At 38.0% G+C, this 24,643-nt stretch overlaps 1 protein-coding gene across 15 annotated transcripts in view; it reads right to left on the bottom strand.

Annotated features, from left to right (window-relative positions):
• LOC109103380 (MDS1 and EVI1 complex locus protein EVI1-A-like) overlaps window positions 1–24,643 on the bottom strand; it is a 151,979-nt gene that overhangs the window by 64,615 nt on the left and 62,721 nt on the right. For all 15 annotated transcript variants that reach the window (XM_042771509.1, XM_042771508.1, XM_042771504.1 and 12 more), the window contains one exon: window positions 19,195–19,550. In XM_042771509.1, the coding sequence (XP_042627443.1) occupies window positions 19,195–19,347 (153 nt within the window). In that variant the 5' untranslated portion in view covers window positions 19,348–19,550. The remainder of the gene's footprint in view (window positions 1–19,194; window positions 19,551–24,643) is intronic.

The following is a 24,643-nucleotide window of genomic DNA, read 5'->3' on the forward strand; positions in this document are numbered from 1 at the left end:
GTAATTAAGCGCTAAGATCCACTCATACAGCAGAGCGCCAACGAGCTTTATGAGGGCCTCAATTATCAAAGCCTTGAGCGACATGCCAACAGAAAAACACTCTCACGTGTGAGACAAAGCATTTCAACACGATTCAAGACAGCTTCATCCAATTAAAGAAAACAATAATTAATTTACAATCTTTTTGATTAATAAACAGACACACAGAATACACACAAACACGCAATAATTCATGAAGCTATGAATCATCCACATAAACAAATCAGAATGAATATGCTTTATTATTTTTCTTTGTGTCTGTCTCGCAAATTCAGAGATTGGAAGACTTTGATTTGTGATTTACACAACTCTCTCTCTCTCTCTCTCACACACACACACACACACTATGTTCTTATGGACAGGAGTTTGAGTCAGAGTCATAAATGCTGCATTTGTAAAGGGAGTGACTCACTCAGCACTGTGTGTGTGTGTGTGAGGGTCTCCCTCAGGGCTGATGTTCCCGAGAACTCTGTGCGTTTGACGGGAATGGTAAGTTGGAATGAAGAGAGCTGGATGAAGCTCAACCACACTGGGAGTCCCAGCAGAAGAGTGTGTGTGTGAGCGGGTTGCCAGGCTGGTGGAGTTATTCAGACACGAGGAAACCTCAAAGCTGAATGCTGCATAAAATCTAACCTATGGGTGACCTTATAAAACACACACAAATATAAACACACATCCACACTGGCCGTATAAAGAGCTTCACTATTTAATGACCCTTTTTTTTTTTTAATGCCCTTCATGTGTGTTCTCATGTGTGTTTTAGATTTAATGCAAACATCCATAATGTGAAAAGTCAACATGAAATAACACTGGCAGCACATTTAACTTCTTTAATGCGACATATTTGCAGGTAAAACAAAAGAAAATATACAATATCACATTGGATCATGGTGGTTGTGCTAAGATTTAATTGGTTAATATTTTTTCGTATTAACCAATTATGTTTCGTACAATATACAGAGTTAATCCCCAACACATTTAGAACCGTACAAAATAAATTCAGAGATATAGAAAAACCAACAAAATGACATGTAATAGTTCTATAATATTATGAGAAAACTTTGTGTTTTAGAACCGTGCACAATAAGACCAGGGATATTTACAAACCAGGTGCATTTTAATTTCATGTTGACTTTATAAACGCTTTATAGATGTCTGCATTATTTATAAGATGCTAAATAACGAATTATGAGTATTACACTTGTCCATACTTCTCATAACTAAATATGGCTGTGTGATGGTGAGGAAGGGTTACATTAAGGTTGGCATATAGGCATATAGATGTGAAGGAATTTCTAAAATTAACAACTGAATAAAACAAATAAATACATTTAATATTATTATTAATAATAATGGTTTATTTGGTGGTGTGTGAAGAACTTTATTTATAATAACAATAATAAAAATATAATTTATATATTATATTTTTATTTTTTATGAAATATTTATTATAGAATTAGATATGAATTGCAGAATTTATACAGTGCCTTTCTAACACTTCTACCCTAATAAGGAAAGTAATAATTAATTAAATTAAATGGTATTATATATTATGTAATTATTATATGGAAAACTATTAAAAGACATTGTATTGACCGTGTACAGTAGATACATTAGAAACACACTCACGCATACAGACATCATTATATGTTAAAAGTCATACTCTAACACTACACCATAAAAATTCCAAAATCTACTACACTGGACTTCTGAAGTCACAAACGTCCCACTGAGACATTTCAAAAGCTCTTCACACACCATCAAATAAACCAAGTTAACATAACAGGTGCATCAGATTGCTTTCATTTCCTCTTTCTCACCATCCAGAAGCAATGAGGCCTACGCACAATCGCTTCTTCAGCCGTCTTCAGAGATACTGGGGGTGTGTGTGGATATATTGAGCTGTCAGTGGTAAATCCAGCATAAAGCCCATCTCCATGCAGATACTTTAATGAACTCCCTCTGCTGTGCACGGAGCGTCTAAGAGGAGCGAGAATGTCTCCAGCACTAAATCTCTCTCCTTATGCGCTCTTTAACACCATCTGATTTATCTCTCGCACCGCACTAACAAAAGAGACAGAACAAGAGACAAGAGAAGAGGAACGGGGGGCCGGGGGGCTCTTTGGATGCTTTGATTATTTATGAGAGAAGACAAAATAATGGGGAATCATCATTATCTCGGGTGTATTGAAAGTGTAAAGAGCGTGAATATGTGCGAGTTTGTCAAGGAGAGCCGTTCCCTGCTACTGTACGCAACGACCCAGTCATGACCCTGGTCTGTTGTCATGGCAGCGGGTTCAGACTGTGCAGCAAGTTTTGGTGGGGTTAAAGGTCAAAGGTCAAAGAGATGCTAAAGAGGCGCTTTTACACAGACAGTGAAATAATACAGACATACTGAGCATCTCTATTCACACTACAATAATGGGTAACTCACTGCAAAAATGTATTGCACTTATTAAGACCTAGATATGATATGTGAATTCACAATGAGTTAATTATGTTATTAGTAAAATAATATAAGAATTTTAGTGACAATGTTAATAATAATATAACATTATTCAGGAATTCTACACACGTTTTTGTAGAGCCAAGTTAAACGGAGTTCATGACCTTTACATGACCCCAAATGAACCTGTTTTTATTGTGAGAATATAAAAGAACATTCTGGTATAAATTCTCTTTCATTCAAAGAACAATTTACAGAAAACTGATACATGACCTTCCATATTTTCCTGGGACACAGATGTCATATGGCTTTAGAAGATTTAGAATATGAATCCGAACAAACATGGGTCTTATATTTAATCAATGATATATCTTGTTTCCATACTTGTTTGCATATAAAAGCAGCTCTAAGTGTTTTAGGGAATTTTTTAAAAAAGTAATAATAATAAATAAATAAAATAAAATAATAAGTAACAAGCGCTAAGTGCAATAATGAAAAAAAGGGTCAATAATAATACTAGTAATAATAATTTTAAATATAAAATGAAACATAACAAAATTACAAATTAGAAGGGGATATAACAATATTGAATAAATAAAATAAAATAAAATAAAATAAAATAAAAAATAAAATATTAAATTAAATTCAATTAAATAAAAAATTGAGAATAAAATAAAATAAAATAAAATAAAATAAAATAAAATAAAATAAAATAAAATAAAATAAAATAAAATAAAATAAAATACTAGTAAAAGGTTTTAGATTTTTGGGGCATAAAAGCTAAAACCAGCTTCATTTGATCTGCTAAGGTTTACAATACATGAACAAAATAAATAACTTATTAATAAATATAAAAGAAAGTTATATGGGTTTGGACCATTCAGCTGCTTTATAATATCCCATTTCTGATCACTTGATGATTAGATTTTGAGCCTTACAGACACACTCACTCACTCACACACACACACACACACACACACACACACACACACACACACACACACACACACACACACACACACACACACACACTTCAAAAAAAAACAACCATCACAGAGTACAGAGCTCTTAAAACTCAATCCCGAATCACTGGAGAGTGTATATGCATGTCTCGAGCGTGTGTGATTGCTTTAATAGGTGTGAAGAGAGAAAAACAATCATCAAATAAAAACAGAAAAACAACCATTTCATGTTTAACAGCCATTTGGAGCTTTGATTGGTGTGTGAATGTATGTGCGCACACCCCCTCTCTGTGTGTTTTCGCCTCAAAACTTATAACTTAGTAATAAAGTAGTAATTAATAAAGTGTTTAAAGTTTTCTTGATAAGAGCACATCAAACAGCCCATGTGTTTACGGCCCTAAAGCCTGATGCTGTTATCAGGACAAGGCAGCCACACTCTTCTAATCACACTCCTCCATTCTTACGTTCCCTCGTTCCTTATTTTCCAGCATCTGCTGTGTGCTATGGGGGGCTTAGTACAGCAGGACTGAGAAAGAAAGAGATCTGGACCATAGCCATTCCTGCACTGATATTCACCATAATATCACAACTTTTGCATGAAACTCATGAGTGGCAGCACGCCACCTGCTTCCGCTGTCGACTTTTCACTTCTTCTCTATCGCTACACTTATCCTGTCAATACATCAAACTCTACAAATGTCCATTTTGCACTCATTAACTACATATTTTACAAAAGTGTATATTTTAGACGATTTTTAATCCTCTGGGCCAAAACTGATATGACAACTAGAAAGCAAGGTAGCCTATGGCCTACATAATGCGATACATAGTTCAATAAATATAATACACTTCAATAAAGAATACAAATGTGCAGAATTAAAAAAAGAAATAAAAAATAATTATTATTATTTTACTAATTTAAAAATGTCCTAAATTGTTAATTATAAATATATTTAAAAATATTGATTAAAATATTGTACTTTTATTTTATTTATTTTTAATAATAAAACTGTTATTATTATGTAACATAACATGATATAAAATAAGTAGCAAGAGAAACTTGGTCAGATTTCTCCAAAGTCTTCTCTAAACGCTCATCTTCATTTAATAATAATAATAATAATAATAATCATAATAATTCTTCTTCTTATTGTTGTTGTAAGTAGCAGAAGTATTTTACTCAAAAAAAAAAAAAAAAGAAGGTTAACTATCCATTGACAAAGCCCTCAGCAGAATTTGGAACTGACAAAGTGGTGAGAAAAAAATGGCTACAATTTAGATATGACCTTTTAGGTGAATAAAACTCAGAATTTTGAGAAATGGAATAATCAATAGGACACTCTTATTGGTAGCTAAAAGAATTACTATTTAACCAAAGCATTAATCAAACACTGAAGTGGTTAGTAAAACTTTGGAAATGACAGATGTTTCCATAGCTGTCTGCAGTAAGGCCTGTATTACTAATTCAGCTTTTGTGGTTTAAGGGCATTAAAGTTGTTTTATGGAACAAGAACTGCATGAGCCACAATGTCATTGTTGGCTTTGCAAGATATTGAGGTCAGATGCATTTGAATGTAGTCATCTTGGTTTCAGCCCTTTAAAACTCAATTCCTTGTTCCATACTACATCATTTTTTTACCTCTCGAGTTGACTTCATCACCTTAGTTGACTTTGCAGAAATGAAGCAGAACGTTGAGGGGAGACGTTGGAGAAATCCGACCAAGTGGCTTCTCTCACCGTGGCATCTGGAGCCCGTCTGGCTCTATTATTACCTGTAACTGTTATTTTATCACCTTTAAAATATTCTAGTCCTCGAAAAATATCCCGAGCTGATGACATACATTATATCTTTGCCGGGCAGCTATTGACGAACACAGCAGAAAGACACTGGGTCATTCATAGTGTCAAGTGAAGTGTTGTGAACATAAGCAGGAGGAAAGAGTTTTATTTCAATTAGTTTTGGTAAATGAAGGTCTAGAGTGAAGCAGCTGAAAAAACTTGGGTCTGGAAATATTACACATCTCCTCCAAGACGTCTGTGTGTGAGAGAGAAAAACTGAGAGCCAGTTGGAAAGAGAAAGGCTGAATCCCATTTCACACAAGGGCTTTTAACGTCTTTTTAAAGCCTAGATTAAGGAACACTTCAAATTTAAAAGGGGTTATAAAGCACTGCTCCAGAACAGAATTACGATGCCAAAAGAATACAGTATGAAACAATAATGTGCTGGAATGTTTCAGTGAGCTGTTGAACAACCAATCATAACTGCTTCAGGGCCTGGTTCATTAATTATTCATGAGCTTTGTACAGTTGTAGAAATTTAAAACAGGTTTTGTGCTTGTCATGTGTCAAACTGGTCCAATCAACATTTTTGAGTGAAAAAATATGCAAATAATAACTTTAACCTGGAATTTGCACATTTTCAATGTGAACTCACAAAATGCTACTAAAGTAAGAATCATTACCAACACAAAGTGAAGTATGAATAGTATGAAACATGAAATAAAATAACCCAGGGTTAAAAGTGTAAAAAGACCAATACTGCACACTTTATATACTGTACATACTTCACAGATATGGGAAACACCTAATTTTGAGTATGCCGTAAAACACCATGTTGTTGCAATGGGAGACACCATGTCCAAAAACTGCATCTTAAGTGCCTTTGTCACAAATGGTTTGCGTTTGCATGAAAGCATTAGCCAAATTCATTACATTTAAATTCATTAATACTTAACTTTCAGGTTCATACATTTAAAAACTGCTGTGGCAGCTTTGGCCTCACTCTCCTTGCCATTTTTCTTCAACTGAAAAAGTCGATAGAGAACGGTCACAAACATCTCTCCATAGAGCAAGGAATTGTGGGAAATATAATCCTAAAATTCATGCACGCTTCAAAAATCCACTGAAAAACATCTAACGTGTCAAGCTCAGAGTGTGTATTATTGCTCAATACATTGAGATTTCAGTACTTTGGATAGTCTAGTGTGTGTGTGTGTGTTGTGATGTGATGTATCTTCAGTAACTGACAGCCACTCCGAGCCGTCAGCCTTTTCTTCCTTTTTTATTAGCCTAATTAAAAGCCCAGCATTTGTCTTGGCGCCGAGCAGCGGGCCGATGGAGGTGTTATTTACTGAGCAGGCATCCATGGTGATCCTGTTACCGTAACGACCGGCCTCACTGATTGTTTCCCTGACAACAGAATGCATCATCATCATCTCATCCACATACACAGTGAGAAACGGATGGCCCCATTGAGTATAACACCCAGTGTAGCCTTACTGAGAGCTCTGCACATAAATAAGAGTGACAATTCTGGATCGGACCCGTATCTGTGTGTGTGTGTGTGTGTTGATGGATAGTGAGTGTGATTCAGTGTAAATAGCCATAATGCCTTATCTCCTCCTCAACTACAGCTCTTTTATTTACGATCACCAAAGGCCACCAGTCACAGACACACACACATTTCATGCAAGCTAACTTCCCTTACAAAAGTACTGTGGCGGTACCATGGAATATACATTGCATCAACAAAATCATGGTATTTTGGTATATACCACAGCACAGAATGATTACTATATTACTGTAACAAGCTATTTATGTGAAACTCCAAAGAATACTATGGTATTACCACATTCAAAAGCATGGTAACACAATGGTGCACATCCAAAAATCATACTGTTACCACAGTTAAAGAAATAACACCATGATACCTGTTCAGAAACATGGTATTAGCAAAGTACATTTCTAAAAAAACATGGTGTTATTATGGTGAAAATGCAAAAACATGGTATTATAAATGTAAACATGTTAAATATTCTAACACCATGGTACCACAGTAAATGTAAAAAAAATACATGGTACATGATTAAAAACTGGTAAACACCATAGACCATGCAAAAAGACATGGCAATGTACATGTCCAAAAAGCATGGTATTATCATGGTAAATCTGCAGAACAAAAACATGGTAGTGCCATGGTACATATTTAAAGCATGATTTTACCAAAAACACAGTATTATTATAGTGCAAACACAAAAACAATGGTAACATTATGGTAACATGGTAATACCATTGTGAATTGATGGTAGATGTCCAAAACACATGGTATTATTATTGTAAAAATTAAAAACATGGTATACCAGGGTATAACTGCAAAAAATAAAAAAAACATTGTACATGTCTAAAAAAAAGCATGATTTTACCATAGTACATACTAAAAATCATGATTATATTATGGTAAAAGTGGATAAAGACATGGTAATATTATGGTACATTGTGTATAAAAGTTTTACAATGGTGAATGTCCAAAACTGTATTTTTTCTTTTTAAACAAGCCTACATCATACAAACAAACTCTACAGATACACACTCCTTACATGATCACACACTTATGTTATGTGTGTGTGTCCACACACCTGATAGGGCAATGGGCTCATCACCCGACGGACCTTACTCCATCCCCTGCCTGCCCCCCCTTTAATGATGGACCATCCGTTACCGTGCCGACGGGGAGAGTGACAGGCCTATTTGCGAGGCCGGTGACTGATTGGACAGCAGATCGTCAGGGGCGATGGCCATGTGACAGCACACATTTCCATTTGGGTGAAAAATTAGGCTAATGTGGCTAACTCTAGGTGTGTGTGAGAGAGATGAGCGAGGACAGACCCAGACCCATTCCCCGGGAGACTGCAAAATAACAGCACAGACTCAAACGCATATTTATCACAAAAGCTAAACACAGAAGCTGATGCAGAATCAACAGCAGCACAATGAAAACCTTCATCCTCACCTCTACCAGCCTAGTCTTCGGAGGACAGCTGAAGCCAGAGAGAGAGTGAAGGGAAGAGAAGAGAAAGGCTGAACCAGTGAGGAAAGGCCTTGTTTTCAGAGCAAACCTCCTGAATTTGTGTGAGAACCACACAGGAATGTTTTCCTCTTGCGGCTGGTTGACACTCATGGCACACACACGCAGCAGTGGAGGGTGGACACGGGACGTCCAGATTTATGGAGGTTTCAGGGATTTCTAGCTGTACCTCTCTAGGGTCACATCTCGCTCTCTCCTTCACTCAGTCTCCCTCGTTCGTTTCCCTTTTCTTTCAGATCTATACTGAAAAAGAAAACAGGCCCGTCTCTCCTTCTGTCTGACAATGTAGTGGAAAAAGAAAAACAGACAGTGAGAATCAATGACAGATCATTTAACTCAAAGGCAGGATTGTTGTTGAGGGAGGTTCACCTCCATGTCAGGGCTTTTGACCACGATGCCAGATAATTCACAATCAGTTCAGTTCCAGCGGCACCTGACTGTCAGGCGTCAGTTCAACTCAATGGAGGATTTAATTGTTGTCTGGAAAATGTTCCTGAAACTTCTACAGCATTTAGAAGTAAGGCAATAAGAGGGCTACAATAAAAAAATTAAAAGGGGTGTATTCCACATGTCTGTATTTTATTTTCATCCCTAAAGTCCACTTGCAACGTTAGTGAAGGTTTCGTGAACCAGAAAGTTGTAATTTTGTTTTTCATGACCATTATCCACCCTCTACCTGACCCGTACATTAAACAGACTGTATTTGCTTTGGTACTTTTAAGACTTCTAGATGTAAATGACCTAACTAAATAACCTTCATGTACCAGCATATTTCCATGGTGATTTTTGTGACATTGTTCCTCCATTAGATGGTGGACATGAACAAGTGTGTGGACGTGTGTGTGTTCGTGATGGTGATTTTTGTGACATTGTTCCTCCATTAGATGGTGACAAGAAACTGTTTTACGAGTCAGCAGTAAAGACTTTTATACTGAAAGAGACTGAAACAGGGTGGTGAACAAGGAAGCTATTTTTACTTTTAACAGCAGCTTGTAAGACACAGTTAAAAAAATCCAGTGAGCAGCGCTGATATCGGAAATCACCCCTAACAGAACAAACAAAACAACGACATATTGTGAATGAGATGATGAATGAATGCTGTATCAGATGCAGGTAATCACAGTCCATCTCTCTTGCATAATACTCTACTGTACAATACAGTCTTGCTCAGTCAATCTCAACCTCAAAAAAATCTACACAAAAAACATAACTTTTAATACAGTGATACAATAAGCTTTTAATGAAGCAACTCAATGTTCCTTTGTTACTAGTTCTAAAGTGACATTTTCGCATTAGTAACGGAGGGTTGAGCTCAGCTGTTAAACTGTCAAACTGAGATTTGAATCTGTGGCAGAAGAAAGTAGTTCTGCACAAAACGGTTTTTAAAGACACTCAGGTGTTGTTTACACACTCGTGCTGTCGAAGTGTTGTACAAACGCAATATCCGCATTGTTTTTTTGTTTTTTTTCTGTAAACTCACACGCTGTGATTACTACCTACAGCCAAATCACATCTGTGCCGATATACAGCCATATCTCACGTCTACTTGTGTGATATTGCTCATACATATATATATATATATATATATATATATATATATATATATATATATAATAATAAGATCCAAATAAACATGAAGAAAATGTGTGTGTGTGTATATATATATATATATATATAATAAGATCTGTGTGTGTGTGTGTGTGTGTGTGTATATTGTATTGATTACTCTGGGTATATATATATATATATATATATATATATATATATAAAAAGATCTATATAAAATCCAGTATTTAAATATTGACTATATCAAAGTTTTGTTTTGTAGAAAAACATATATAATTTTCTTCACATATTATAAACCTATTATGTCACATTTCTTTTGAGACTTTCCTTTTGCCTACAACTCAAAAGAGTTTCTGTCTCAAAATGACGGAGCAGGACACAAAAGGTCTGGAAAGGAAGTGTTGCATTGTAAAAGTACTTTAGTAAACATACTGTAGTAAAAAAATAATAATAATCTAAATCCTGTTCCATGATAAAAAAAAATTGCCTGTTTTTCCAGTGTTACAGTCAAAGCGGTCTGATTGAACTTTCTTCTGTTCTTTCTGTTCTCGTTCTAAAGGGGGCTGGTGCTTGTGTTATGTGGTTTAATTGGATGACTGATGTGTGTGTTGGTCTGGGGGTTCACAGACGTGGAGGGGGGCCACCTGGAAGAGCTTCTGGTGTCAGTAGAGTGCAAAGAGTGGCCAATGAGCACAATCTCTCTCTCCACTTTTGGCTCAAACTTTTAATAGAGGCAGGCAGCGCGGTTGGCCCTGGCAAACTGTCCCGAGACCTCCTAAACCTTCCTCCCCAAATAAAATCCCCCACAAAGGGCTTTTTGTCCCCTGCAGGCAGCGGTAGCGTTTCAGGAAGTGGGCGCGCTCCATAGCTGATGATTTATGGCTGGGAGTCCTGGGTGGCAGTTGGCCGGACTCCTGCTGTCAATCAAACCGGGCTCAGGAGCGACGGCCAATGGCGCTGCTTCCCCCCAACACTCTAAAGAGGTTACAATGGCTGTCATAAAGACAAGTAAGAGAAGGAAAGAAGGGAGCCTCCACTGAAGAGAAAAAGAGAGTCCGGACAATCTGAAGACGAGGGAAGATGGATGTGTTCTCGCTCTATTTAAGAAGAAACCCTGGAAGTCTCTTTCTCTCACTCACACACAAAAAACATCTCACTCTCTCTTTCTTTCTCCCTGTCTCTCTAGGGGGTTTGTTTTGAAGGTTGTGGATGGCAGGATGTCAGGGTTATAATCTGCCGGGGTAACCGATGGAGAGGCCGTTCCTGTGGTTTGCCTGGGATGGTAACTCGTCTTGACCAGGCTCAACAATTAGAGCAGATCTCTGTCCTAACATTACTGACACACGGACCAGGAAAAATCCCGAGTGATGGATCAGGGGTGACACAGCCAACCAAAAGGACTGGCGAGGGTGTGTGTGTGCGTATGTTAACTCGTTATTCGAGAGGATGGCCAGGGACAAAGTCCTTCTCAGACTACCTGCTGCCACCCGGAAAATCTGATTACTCCCTCACTCTCTTTTTTCTTCACTAATTCTTGGTCCGGTTTCCTCTCTGTCAGTCTGTCTTACTTTCTTTTCCATGTTTCCTTCATCTTTCTCTTATTTATTTTCCCTTGTTTTCTACTCAGGCTTTGTATTTTTATTCAGATTTTGTTTAAAAATAAAATAAAATAAAAAAAAGTGTTCTTTTATTTACTGAAAATTTATGCATGGTGTGTGATCTCCGATTCATAAACAAATCATTCTTTTTGGCTGAATTATTTCAATGAAACAATTTGTATTTGATAAGAGTATGAATGATTCAGAATCATTTCTAAACGATTCATTTACAAATTTGGCTGATTCGTTCAATGACTCTATCAAGTGTTCAGTACATAGCAACTAAAATATTTGCCATTGTTTCTTTTCTTTCACATACAAAGTTATCATATGATTTCAGAAAGGACATAGTTCTCATTCATTGTAATTGCATGGAAAAATAACCAGTACATGTCTCCTTTTGTGTTCAAGAAAGTCATATAGGTTTTGGAACAGCATAAAGGTGCTATGAAGAAACTACAATTTCTTGTTAAGTCCTGGCTAACTCTCATTTTCACTCACTTTATACCCCTCCACCTCCCTCTCTCCTAAGGATTGAGTAACTCTATCTGTTTTGCTGAGCTCTATTCTTAGTTGAGGAGTTAAGTATGTGTGTGTGTGTGTGTGTGTGTGTGTGTGTGTGAGTGCTAGGGTTGAGTGGCATGTATGAACTGTCTACCCCACACAGAAGTTTAGAGCTGGCTAACGTGAAACACATGATAATACAGCTTGTGTCAGCTCCAATCACACTCTCCTCACACACACACACACACACACACACACACACACACACACACACACACACACACACACACACACACACACACACACACACACACACACACACACACACACACACACACACACACACACACACACACAAACTGCTCTTTAGCAGCAAACATAACTCCCTTGATACACACAATTAAACACACACACTTTCCTCTCATTCAGGTGCTTTATAAACAGTATCAGTATGCACGAGACAGGAACAGAATGAGACGACTGGCACAGAGAGAGAGACAGAGAAAGAGAGGAGAGTCCTGAGAAAACTGTTTAAAACAGAATATTAAAACAACAAAAACCAAACTAGAGATCTGCATAGAGCCAAAGAAAACAAATCCACGTGTGTGTGGTTTCTGAACTGGTTTAAACAGGTAGAGGACAGACAAGAGGAAAAAACAGATCTGAACCAACTATATGAAAACAACACAATTGTTTTCTATTTTAACGTATTTGAAATGCCATTTATTTCTGTGATGGTCAGTGTCATGTGATTCTTCAGAAATCATTCTAATGTGCTAATTGATTTGGTGCTCAAGAAGCATTTCTTGTTATTATCACTGCTGATTTTTTTTTTCAATGGAATATATGGCCTCCATTAGAAAAATGAGTTAATAAACGGTCAGAATAATGTCTTATTTCATCAATAAAGTCTACTTTAAGATATATTATAGTAAAAAAAAAATGGTGAGAGAGACAGAAAAGTAGAGACTGAGAGACAACTGTGAACTGGGGATGTCGTGGCCTAATGGTTAGAGAGTTTGACTCCTAACCCTAAGGTTGTGGGTTCGAGTCTCGGGCCGGCAATACCACGACTGAGGTGCCCTTGAGCAAGGCACCGAACCCCCAACTGCTCCCTGGGCGCCACAGCATAAATGGCTGCCTACTGCTCTGGGTGTGTGTTCACAGTGTGTTTGTGTGTTTACTGTTGTGTGTGTGCACTTTGGATGGGTTAAATGCAGAGCACGAATTCGGAGTATGGGTCACCATACTTGGCTGTATGTCACTTCACTAAAGACAGAATAGAGAGTGAAACTGAGTGTGGGCCGATACAATCCACCAAAAAGCAAGAATGTTTGAAATAAAATCTTGTTTCTTCACATTAACAGCTCTTTCTGCATTAGCTTTCATCTGCAGTTACAAATATGACGTTGAGAGACATGAGTCCTTTCCAACATGACCTGCAGACCAAAACACACTGTCAAGACTTCTCAAACATGTCTGCTGAAAAACTGAACAGCTTCCAGGTCACTGGTACACATCTGCTCAGATTTGAACTATTTTTGTAAATTAGGAAATTACGGCAGAAATGACTGGCGATCACGTTTTATGTTTAACCCTGACACAATCGTCAGGAGGAGTGACTGACAGCTTGACAATGTGATGTATACATATTTCAAATGAAAACCTCTGGAAGGCTGCTTTAATGATTGTTTGCCTCGGTTGGTTTGAGACGTACGTGTTCCTGTTGCTGGGAAAATAATTACGGGAAAGGAAATCCTGAGTACAACTGTGTTTCAATGAAAACACTATGCGATATATAGCAAAACAAATTCAGGATAAACATCTTTCTTCGGCACTCTGTGGTCGAAGCTGGGCGTTCGGGTTTAAAACTAAATTTGATTTCCTCAAGCAAAGTTCACTGATATCAACATTGCGAAGTTTCATTGATCCACAACAAAATACACTTGCCCATGATTCCCACATTTGTAATGGAAACCTCACGAGTGTGTGGAGAGATGTGCGTCTCTCTATGTGTGTGTGTGAGTGTGTAAGTCTTTTGGAGAGCCCGCAGTAGGGAGCCATTCTTGTTTTGTGTTGAGCGAGTGAGAGAGAGAGAGACAGGAAGAGGTGGGTTCATTTTAATGAAACACCACCTTCTCCTCCCCACAGAGCTTTTGACCAGGTGCACCCCCCACACCCAAACACCCCACCCCCAATTCTTACACATCTAATGAGGTCACGACATTCAGAGACACCCCACTCACCTGATATTCACCTGATAATCACCTGATATTGAGATAAACACCTTAGGACAAATATATACAAATATTCCGCATGTAATAATAATATATCATACTATGTAATTAATTAAATGTTATATTTAATACATAAATGATACAATTAGATTTTTTTATACATTTTTCACTGAGATTAAAGTGCATCAGATATTAATGTATACAGTTTATCTTTGAATCTCTCATGCCACATGGGTCCACAAAAGCAAGGACGAAACTATAAGATGTAAACCATGCATTACATTAGTCAATCTGTTTTATTTACTTATGAAATGCCAGTTTTTAGTCACCTGTGGGGCGCAAGGTTGTTTTAATTGTGGACACTTTTCACAACTACTCATTAAAAGTAATAAAAAAAACCTCACACACATTGAAGACAGCAAGAAATGGTATTTGCAAAGCGTTAAGCTTTCAAAATGTGGTATTTAATATCCATTAGGATAATCAGGGCATCAGGAAATTATTGGTTAATATTATTTTCCCCATTCATGGTCTTGATTAGGTCAGCAATCAGAGCTGCAGAAAATTATTACACTTTGTTAAAAGATTACAAAAGCTAACACTTCCTTTTGTATTTAGACTGACGTGCACTGATGATTTGAGCACAGTAAGTAAACAAAGTGCATGTTGATTTCATGTTGCCTTTAAACAGAGCGGCAGTGAAGCTGTGCCAGTATTGTGTACTGTAGGCCGCTCGAGTCCCAATACAGGAAGCCCCTTTCTCTTTCTCACTCTTTCTCTCTATTCTCCTGAGAATGAGTGGGTGAAGGAGTGGAAGCGTTTTCAGTGAATACTTTAAAACATAATGCTTCATAAAAACACATGAGATGAGTTTTAGAAGTCTTTCTGAATGGCTAGTGTGTGTGAGGTCAGTTTCCTTGAGACAGGGATTAAACTTCCTTTCTGGCCCTGAAAAAGAGAGGAGGAATATATATCGGAAGGGAAGAATGAGGGAAGACTAGGAGCAGATAAATATTTCTGAGGAAGAATGACAGATCGAGCATTCGGGAGCGGGAGAATGACAGACAGAAGGGACAGAGAGAGAGAAAGAGAAGGTTCCAGCACAAAAGAGACAGACAGAAAGAGAGAGAGAAGTTGGAGAGCAGGATAGCGGGATAAAAAGACGGAGGAGTGTGGGGACAGGCATGCTGAGGAGGCCTAATCCCTCACCCCTATTCACACACACTCTTAATCTCCAGCCACGTACACACACACACAGTACCAATAACATACCCCCCATCCACCTATCCACACACACACAAAAACACAAAAAAACAAACACACACACACACACACCGCCACACACACACACACACACACACACACACACACACACACACACACACACACACACACACACACACACACACACACACACACACACACACACACACACACACACACACACACACACACACACACACACACACACACACATATATATACACTTATATCCATACACACAAACACAACATAAGCTTACATACACCTTTGCAAGGTCCACACACACACTGACCTGTATTAAACAATCAGGACGCTTCAAAACTTCAATGCAAAATCTATCTGCATTGTGTATGTGTGTGTTGGTGAGGCAGGTGGTTGTTTTATTTACTGAAGTCATCTCAACTCGTAACTCAACAGCTTTCATTACTCAAACACACACACATACATGACAAGTAAAGGTTTGAATTTATGATGGCAGTTCAGAGAGCTTCTGACCTCTTCAGTGACAAACCTCCCTCATAGTCAGTTATGGACCTTCTAATACACACAATCTCACATACCCACATACACACTCAGGTTTGAAAATCTAAAAAACACAGATGTTTGCACTTAGGGCGCACATTTATCATCCATCACATATCCACAAACATAAAGTTGTCCCAGACACACGATTTTCACACAATTAAGAGACAAAACTCACATGCATACACAGACACCAGACAAACACATCACACACACATACTTCCAGTTGCAAACAGAACACAATCACATCAACAAGTCACACAAAGTAACACATGCACACAATCACACAAGCAAAGACCATTGCACAATCACACAAACAATTGTGCACACACTAAAGGATCACATGTAAATAATCACATAAACACTTGTGCACAAGCAAATCCTTTCCACAATTAAACAAACTAACAATCAAACCTGTACACAGTCACACAAACACTTGTGCACAGACTGATCAAAGACCTGTAAATAATCACAAATACTTGTGTACAATCACACAAACAAATACCTTTACACAGTTCACACAAACAATTTAAAACATGTGTACACAATCACACAAACTAATCAAAAACCTGTACACAATCACACAAGGACTTGTGCACAAACAAACTAAACACACAGCTGTACACAATCAAATAAACAGTTGTGCATAATCACACAAGCGAAGACCTTTGCACAATTCACATAAACAATCAAAAACTTGCACAACTCACACAAGCAAACTTTCAGGCTCACAAAGAAATACAACACATGCAATCAGGCTCATACAGAAGCTTATAAAAATTACAGCACTTGTGCTTTGAATGTCTCTTCCCTCTCTCTCTCTCACACACACACTTCATCAAAGCCTCCAGATGGGTTCGGACTTTATCGTACCCCACCCGGTGACATCACTCTTCCACACGGCAGAACTGATGATGAAAGCAAACAGATCTGTCTTAACTTGCATTTACCAAATCAATTTTATTTTTACAGTCTCTAGTATATTGGCATATTGACGGCTTCTCACATGGCAGGATGGAGGGAGGGGTGCAGAGGAGAACGAGAGGGAGATATGCTTAATGCCATTTACCATATTTAATGTGTCCATGTCATCACTGAATATCCCCTCTGAATAATGCGCCACTTCATCATAAATTCTTTACAACTTATTTACTTAATGGAGAGAGTTATGGGCCGCTGTCAGCCAGCTAATTAAACATAGTGATACAGCACTGCCGCGGCACGCAGTCATCCGTCCCCCATCTCTCTCTCTGTGGCTTCTCAGTTTCTTAAATACATATTATTCAAGCATGCAATAAATTACAGATGGATTAAAATTCATGAAACCTTTTCTTCTCCATCGTTTCCTTCCATAGAGAACGAACAAGAAAGAAAGACAGCAAGAAAGAGAGAGAGAGAGTGCTTGCTCAAGAGACTGTAAATCTACCATTGGGAGACAGCTGCCTTTTCGATCATATTAACACCTAATGTTTGCACATGTAAGATTTCTGCCATGCTGAGGAGGGAAAAGACAACTTACGAAGTGAAAAAAAGAAAAAAAGATTAAAATGCAAGTTTAACTGTTTTCCAACAAGAAATGTCACAAGAACAAATTCAAACCTTTCAACAGCATTTAGTCAAAGTTAACCATAATTACATACGCCAACCAAACTTAAACCATAATACCACGTCCTGACAAAAACATCTCTAAAAAACAGTCTGGAACTGGTTATTAACATTTAAATCATCGCCATACAAACAGGACCAAAATCTGCCCGGAGAAAACCAGAATTAATCTAAATAAACATCATAAAAGCTGAACACATACAAATCAAAGAGTACTAAAGTGTGTACAAGTAATTCTGATTTAGCAGTGCTCAAACTATTGCTTAAAACTACTGCAAGGTGTGTTTAAAGCCACTACTTTGCAGATATCACAAACAATTGCTTTAATATTTAATGGTCAGTCTTCAAGAAAGAGGGTTGGAGTTTCTTTATCAGAGCAGGATGAGTCTATTTAAACTTTCAATTAGCTTGATACCCCTCTTGTGACCTCTCTAGCCTGGCGAAATTAGCCTAAAATGACCCTGACCAAGACAACACTCGACCTCTGACCTTGTCCTGTGACCCAGTTTCGACTGAGAGAGTAGACTGACTGATATCTGATAGACAGGGAGGTCACAAGGAGGGGCGGCCCAGAGCAATGGTCTTTAACCTGGCTGAAAGCAGGATTTATGAAGCCTCAGGCTTTAACTGAGTTTGGAAAGTCTTACCCCTCCCACAATGATGACATCATAGAAGGAGAATTGACCACTCTAATCTGTCAGTAAGGTCAAAGTGTCAAAATAAGACTAAAGCGATACATACAGACAATTACGAGACTGTGGTAAACAACAGCTGACAGGACTGTTTATTTACATTTACATTTATGCATTTGGCAGACACTTTTATCCAAAGCGACTTACAGTGCGTTCAGGCTATACATTTTTCTGCCATGTGTGTTCCCTGGGAATCGAACCCACAACCTTTTGCACCGCTAACGCAATGCTCTACCACTGAGCCACAGGAACACACGTTTGCATACAGACCAGGGTTGTGCAAAATCAGGACTGAAGAAATGGCTTCAATTCAATTCCTTTCAAATCAATGATTTTGAATTTCAGTTGAATTGGCAACACCTTGCAGGAAGTTTAATTTGAATTTGAACCGGAATTTGAATTCAAATTGCAATGTTGGTTCCTGTTTGCTACCTTAATTCAACTGAGCTGCAATTTAAAAGCAATTCTCAAATCACTCCAGAATGGCACACAGTCCTGGTTTGGTACGATAAATAGGCATGTGAAATCTTCTGTTCATATTTTGAGATGTAAGTGGCATTAAAAAGACCTTCAAGGACATTTATAGTATGTAATTGGCATAACATTGACCAATAGCCTGTCTAGTAATTGTGACTAATGGGATTACGGCAACTGCAAACTGGGGTTATTACAAGATCACAGAGCTGAGTAGAGGTGCTTCACCATAAAAAATGAAGGCCAGGGTTAATCACGCTGCCTCGCTACTGATGACAGTGAAACCCTCAGTTGTAACAGCGGCCCATGAGCCCATGTTATCTCCTGTGCTTTGTCTCCAACCGTGTGGGGATTTTTATATCTGAACAAGCCTGTTATCACACTGTAGGAGAACACATCTCAAATTCATCGTTTGATCCTACCTCCCATGGCTGGGTTGCATTATCTGGGCTTTGTCTTGACATTCCCTCATTGGGCCCCAGACGTTCTCCCACCTCCAGTCTCCTCCGGCTCCAGACGCCCAGGGTTCCTCTGGTAACGGCTGACTTGCGGACCTCAAAGTCTGGGGGCACCATTTCGACCCCATCCCCGGCCAGGTACACTGAAGTGGGGAATGATGGGTGGAAAGGGGAGGGGTCGACTGGGGAGACCGCATCACCCGATAGGCCAGGGGATGGAAGGTCATTTGCAGCAGCCAGTGGAACTGGATCTGCATCAGACACTCCGCCAACTTCTTCCAGATCATCAGAGGCGAAAAGAGAAAAGTCCTCTCCATCTCCTAATCAAGAAAAAAAAAGACAGAAACATTTCACTTTGTGAGTATTTAGTAATTTAGCAATTAGGAAAACCATTGACGTCATTGAGATACTTATTGCTATGGACAAAATGCATATGAAAAATAGTTGAGGTCTCAAATTAAGAAGCTGTGGGAAAGGTGTGCATACAACCCAAGTTGTTAATAAATAAGACAATGCCGTACATTAAGTGCTTCATACAAATATGATTGAGAGATGTTTTCCCCAGCGCATAACTTAATATTTACAGTTATATCCTAATCGGTAAACGTTTGAAGTCCATACGAGTACTTCCTTTTTGTATAAAGGCGAGTTCTGAAGTCTGCGCTTCATAGATCTCACTGAACGAGAGCCAGCGCTCATAGCATAAAGATATCGCATTTATTGTCACCCAATATATTTATTTTGCCAAAATGTATGTTTGTGGACATTAACATTAGGTTAAAATTCTTTAAATTTCTAAAATTACTTTTATGAGAGCAGTAACATTAAAGAGTAGACAATTTTATTTCTATAGCATTTTATACAGCACAGATTGCTTCAAAGCAGATTTATAGTAATAAACAAGAAAAACAACATTGGTATCACAAAATTCTTTACTTAGGAATCAGTGAATAATATCTGTAAGTACTTTCCCATTTATTGTAATTGGATGTAAATGAAGAAAATGGGAAAAATACTTCCAGAATATCTGAGGTCTATTACCTAAGCTAAATATAAATTTTTACCACTAAGACTAATTATCTTTTGCCAGCAACAAACATAAGCTAATAGTTTCAGACATTGTACCAGTACAGTTGCAGCACTGTTTAAAAGTACTTCTTTTTATTTGTTTTGCAAAATCCACACTTCCAGACCACAGCCAGCCCATATATGCGACCTCTGCAGATACGAGTAAATATACATAGCGCCATAAAAAATGTGACCACTAGAGCAGTTAAACAAACACAGGGAAGGGGAAAGTGGTTTGTGTCTGTAATAACACTTAATATAGCCTGGATAAGAAGGTGTTTGTGGGGATAATCATGTTCGTGGCCTTGACAGTTACGCCCTGTCATCCTCCTCCTGAGGCCTGCTTCAGATTGTTTGGATACAGGGGAGGGGGGCAGATCTCCAGCGGGAAGACCTGACCGATCCTTGGACTCACTGTGCTACTCCCAATACTTTTATGTTTCCTCTTCCCCATTCTTTTCCCCGTCGACCCCGATGAAGAGGATTCAGCGTGAAAACAGCGGATACTGTATCTGCTGAACACTGTATGAGCTGAACACAGGGAGGATGTTGTCTGGTGACCTGTGACCTCTTGCTCAACTCAGAGAGGAAAACCAGCGCGTGGCTGATGAGGGAAGTCTTCATATTGTCTGTCCTTAAATACCATCCCTTCTGGGACTGAAATATATGATACTGTATACCAGGGTTTCCAACATGGGGGTTGGTGAAGAAAGTGCAGGGGGTTAGTGAGTTGATGAAAAAATAATAATTGATTAAATGTAACATTAAAATAAACAAATGGGGCTGCATAATTAATCAAAATAAAACTGAAATAGCAATATATCACAGGCTGCAATTTAATTAAAGTATATAGTCAGCACTGCGTGTTTCAGAGTGAAAAGTGGTACTGTGTTCATTTACACGCATTCAGCTTATAATACCTTAAGGGTTTGAATATTTCTATAAGCAGTACAATATTTGAAATAAATAATAAAATTACACACACACACACACACACACACACACACACACACACACACACACACACACACATATATATATATACAAACCCAATTCCAAAAAAGTTGGGACACTGTACAAATTGTGAGTAAAAAAGGAATGGAATAATTTCCAAATCTCATAAACTTCATTACTATTTTATTCACAATAGAATATAGATAACATATCAAATGTTGAAAGTGAGACATTTTGAAACGTCATGCCAAATATTGGCTCATTTTGGATTTCATGAGAGCTACACATTCCAAAAAAGTTGGGACAGGTAGCAATAAGAGGCCGGAAAAGTTAAATGTACATATAAGGAACCGCTGGAGGACCAATTTGCAACTTATTAGATCAATTGGCAACATGATTGGGTATAAAAAGAGCCTCTCAGGGTGGCTGTGTCTCTCAGACGTCAAGATGGGCAGAGGATCACCAATTCCCCCAATGCTGTGGTGAAAAATAGTGGAGCAATATCAGAAACTATTTTCTCAAAGAAAAATTTCAAAAAACCATAATTTATCACCATCTACAGTGCATAATATCATCCAAAGATTCAGAGAATCTGGAACAATCTCTGTGCGTAAGGGTCAATGTAGGAAAACCATACTGGATGCCCGTGATCTTTTGGCCCTTAGACGGCACTGGATCACATACAGGAATGCTACTGTAATGGAAATCACAACATGGCCTCAGGAATACTTCCAGAAAACATTGTCGTTGAACACAATCCACTGTGCCATTCGCCGTTGCCGGCTAAAACTCTATAGGTCAAAAAAGAAGCCATATCTAAACATGATCCAAAAGGGCAGGTGTTTTCTCTCAGGGCCAAGGCTCATTTAAAAATGGACTGTGGCAAAGTGGAAAACTGTTCTGTGGTCAGACAAATCAAAATTTGAAGTTCTTTTTGGAAAACTGGGACGCCATGTCATCCGGACTAAAGAGGACAAGGACAACCCAAGTTGTTATCAGCGCTCCGTTCAGAAGCCTGCATCTCTGATGGTATGGGGTTGCATGAATGCGTGTGGCATGGGCAGCTTACACATCTGAAAAAGACACCATCAATGCTGAAAGGTATATCCAAGTTCTAGAACAACATATGCTCCCATCCAGACGTTGTCTCTTTCAGGGAAGACCTTGCATTTTCCAACATGTCAATGCCAGACCACATACTGCATCAATTACAACATCATGGCTGCCTTGAAGAAGGATCCGGGTACTGAAATGGCCAGCTTGCAGTCCAGATCTTTCACCCATAGAAAACATTTGGTGCATCATAAAGAGGAAGATCCGACAAAGAAGACATAAGACAGTTGAGCAACTAGAAGCCTGTTTTAGACAAGAATGGGACAACATTCCTATTCTTAAACTTGAGCAACTTGTCTCCTCAGTACCCAGACGTTTGCAGACTGTTATAAAAAGAAGAGGGGATGCCACACAGTGGTAAACATGGCCTTGTCCCAACTTTTTTGAGATGTGTTGATGCCATGAAATTTAAAATCAACTTATTTTTCCCTTAAAATGATACATTTTCTCAGTTTACACATTTGATATGTCATCTATGTTATATTCTGAATAAAATATTGAAATTTGAAACTTACACATCATTGCATTCTGTTTTTATTCACAATTTGTACAATGTCCCAACTTTTTTGGAATCGGGTTTGTACACACACTTAATATACTATACTTACTAAAAAATTGTCATGTGACCATTAACCAAAATCAGAGAACTGTGAACGTGCATCTTTAATCTCGGGGGTACTTCAAGGAATTTTTTTTTTACTTATGGTTTACCTCAAGGATTTTTTTTTTTACTTATGGTTTGGCAAGCAAAAACATTTTTGAACCCGATTTGCTACCACATCAACACCAGTATTTTTGCTTTATAGTTTTATATTTTTTTTATACTTTGTCAGTTGTTTAAATATGCAATAAAGCCATTTCATGGTTTCCTTGAAAAGTGTAAATAATATGGCCTGACTCAACACTCAACACTGACTCAACCAATTGGGAGAGTTTAGGGCGGGGCTGTCGGTTTTGTCCATCCAATACCAGATGAGCGGAGTTGGGAACAGTGTTGCCAGTTTGGGGATTTCATCACCAAATCTAGTGACTTTCTCATAATTTTCGTGACTGTTTTGTGACAAGTAGCTGTTATGGTGATATTTAAATATATATGGCCATTTTTTGCCATGTGACATCAGCTAGCAACATTTGACAACTTTGCAAACAGGCTTTGGTTACTTTTCATTGAAGGTATTTGGCAACATTTGTCGGGAAACCTGTTTGAAAATAATAAAATAGTGTTGACATGACGCTCTTACGGCAATTAGTTCTTAATTTTTCTGTTCGGCAAATGCGTTTAAATATGATACTAACGTGCCTGAACTGTGGGTGTCACTAACACACTAGGACCTGAGAGGCTGTGGCTAAAAGCTAACACACAGTGCTAACATGCTTTAACTAATGTGCCGTTGCTAACACGCTTGGAGCTAACCTGCTGTGTGTAAGTCACTGCGGGGCTAACATGCTGTGGCTAGCATGCTGTGGCTAACGTGTTGTGACAGGTAGTGGTGAGTGCTAATGAGGGCTGGGCCGGCGCTCCTGCACATCTTCCTGTCTGGCTCTACACTACACGGTGCCTTCAGAGTCACGGTCATCCCATTCACACAGCCACTTCAGCCCTGTCTCATTAATGAGCATCTCCAACTCTTCTATTCACTAGTGCTGAGTTGTAGTTTCCACTGACAGTATATTTTGAAGGTATTAAAGATGAATAAAGGCTAGAGGTCTTTTTGTTCAGATTTTCTGACAAATAGTGATTGATACAGTAAATATACAGTAAAAAAAAATCTTCCTAACAATGTAACATTAGGTGAAAAGGGGTAACATTTACAGGCCATTTTACCTCCATAAAGTAATGAATTTTTAGATATCCAACAAGAACAAAAATTTAGGGCAGGATTTGATTTTATGGAGGTAAACAATTTCATATTCATATTATACAATACCGGTCAAATCTGGGGTCAGTAAGATTTTTTAAATGTTTTTAAGAAGTCTCTTATGCTCACAAAGGGTGCATTTACTTGATCAAAAATACAGTAAAAACTGTAATATTCTGAAATATTATTACTATTTAAAATAACTTTTCTATTTAAATTTATCATAAAATGTAATTTATTCCTGTGATGCAAAGCTAAATTTTCAGCACACATTACTTATTTCCCCCCCGCTTATTATTATTATACATTTTGAAAACAGTTTTGATTCATACTGGTGTAGAAACTATTTTGTTCAGGATCCTTTGATGAATAGAAAGTTCAAAAATTTATTTGAAACAAAAATCATTTGTAACAAATGT

This window comes from Cyprinus carpio, chromosome A15 (assembly GCF_018340385.1).
Source record: "Cyprinus carpio isolate SPL01 chromosome A15, ASM1834038v1, whole genome shotgun sequence".
Taxonomy (NCBI): domain Eukaryota; kingdom Metazoa; phylum Chordata; class Actinopteri; order Cypriniformes; family Cyprinidae; genus Cyprinus; species Cyprinus carpio.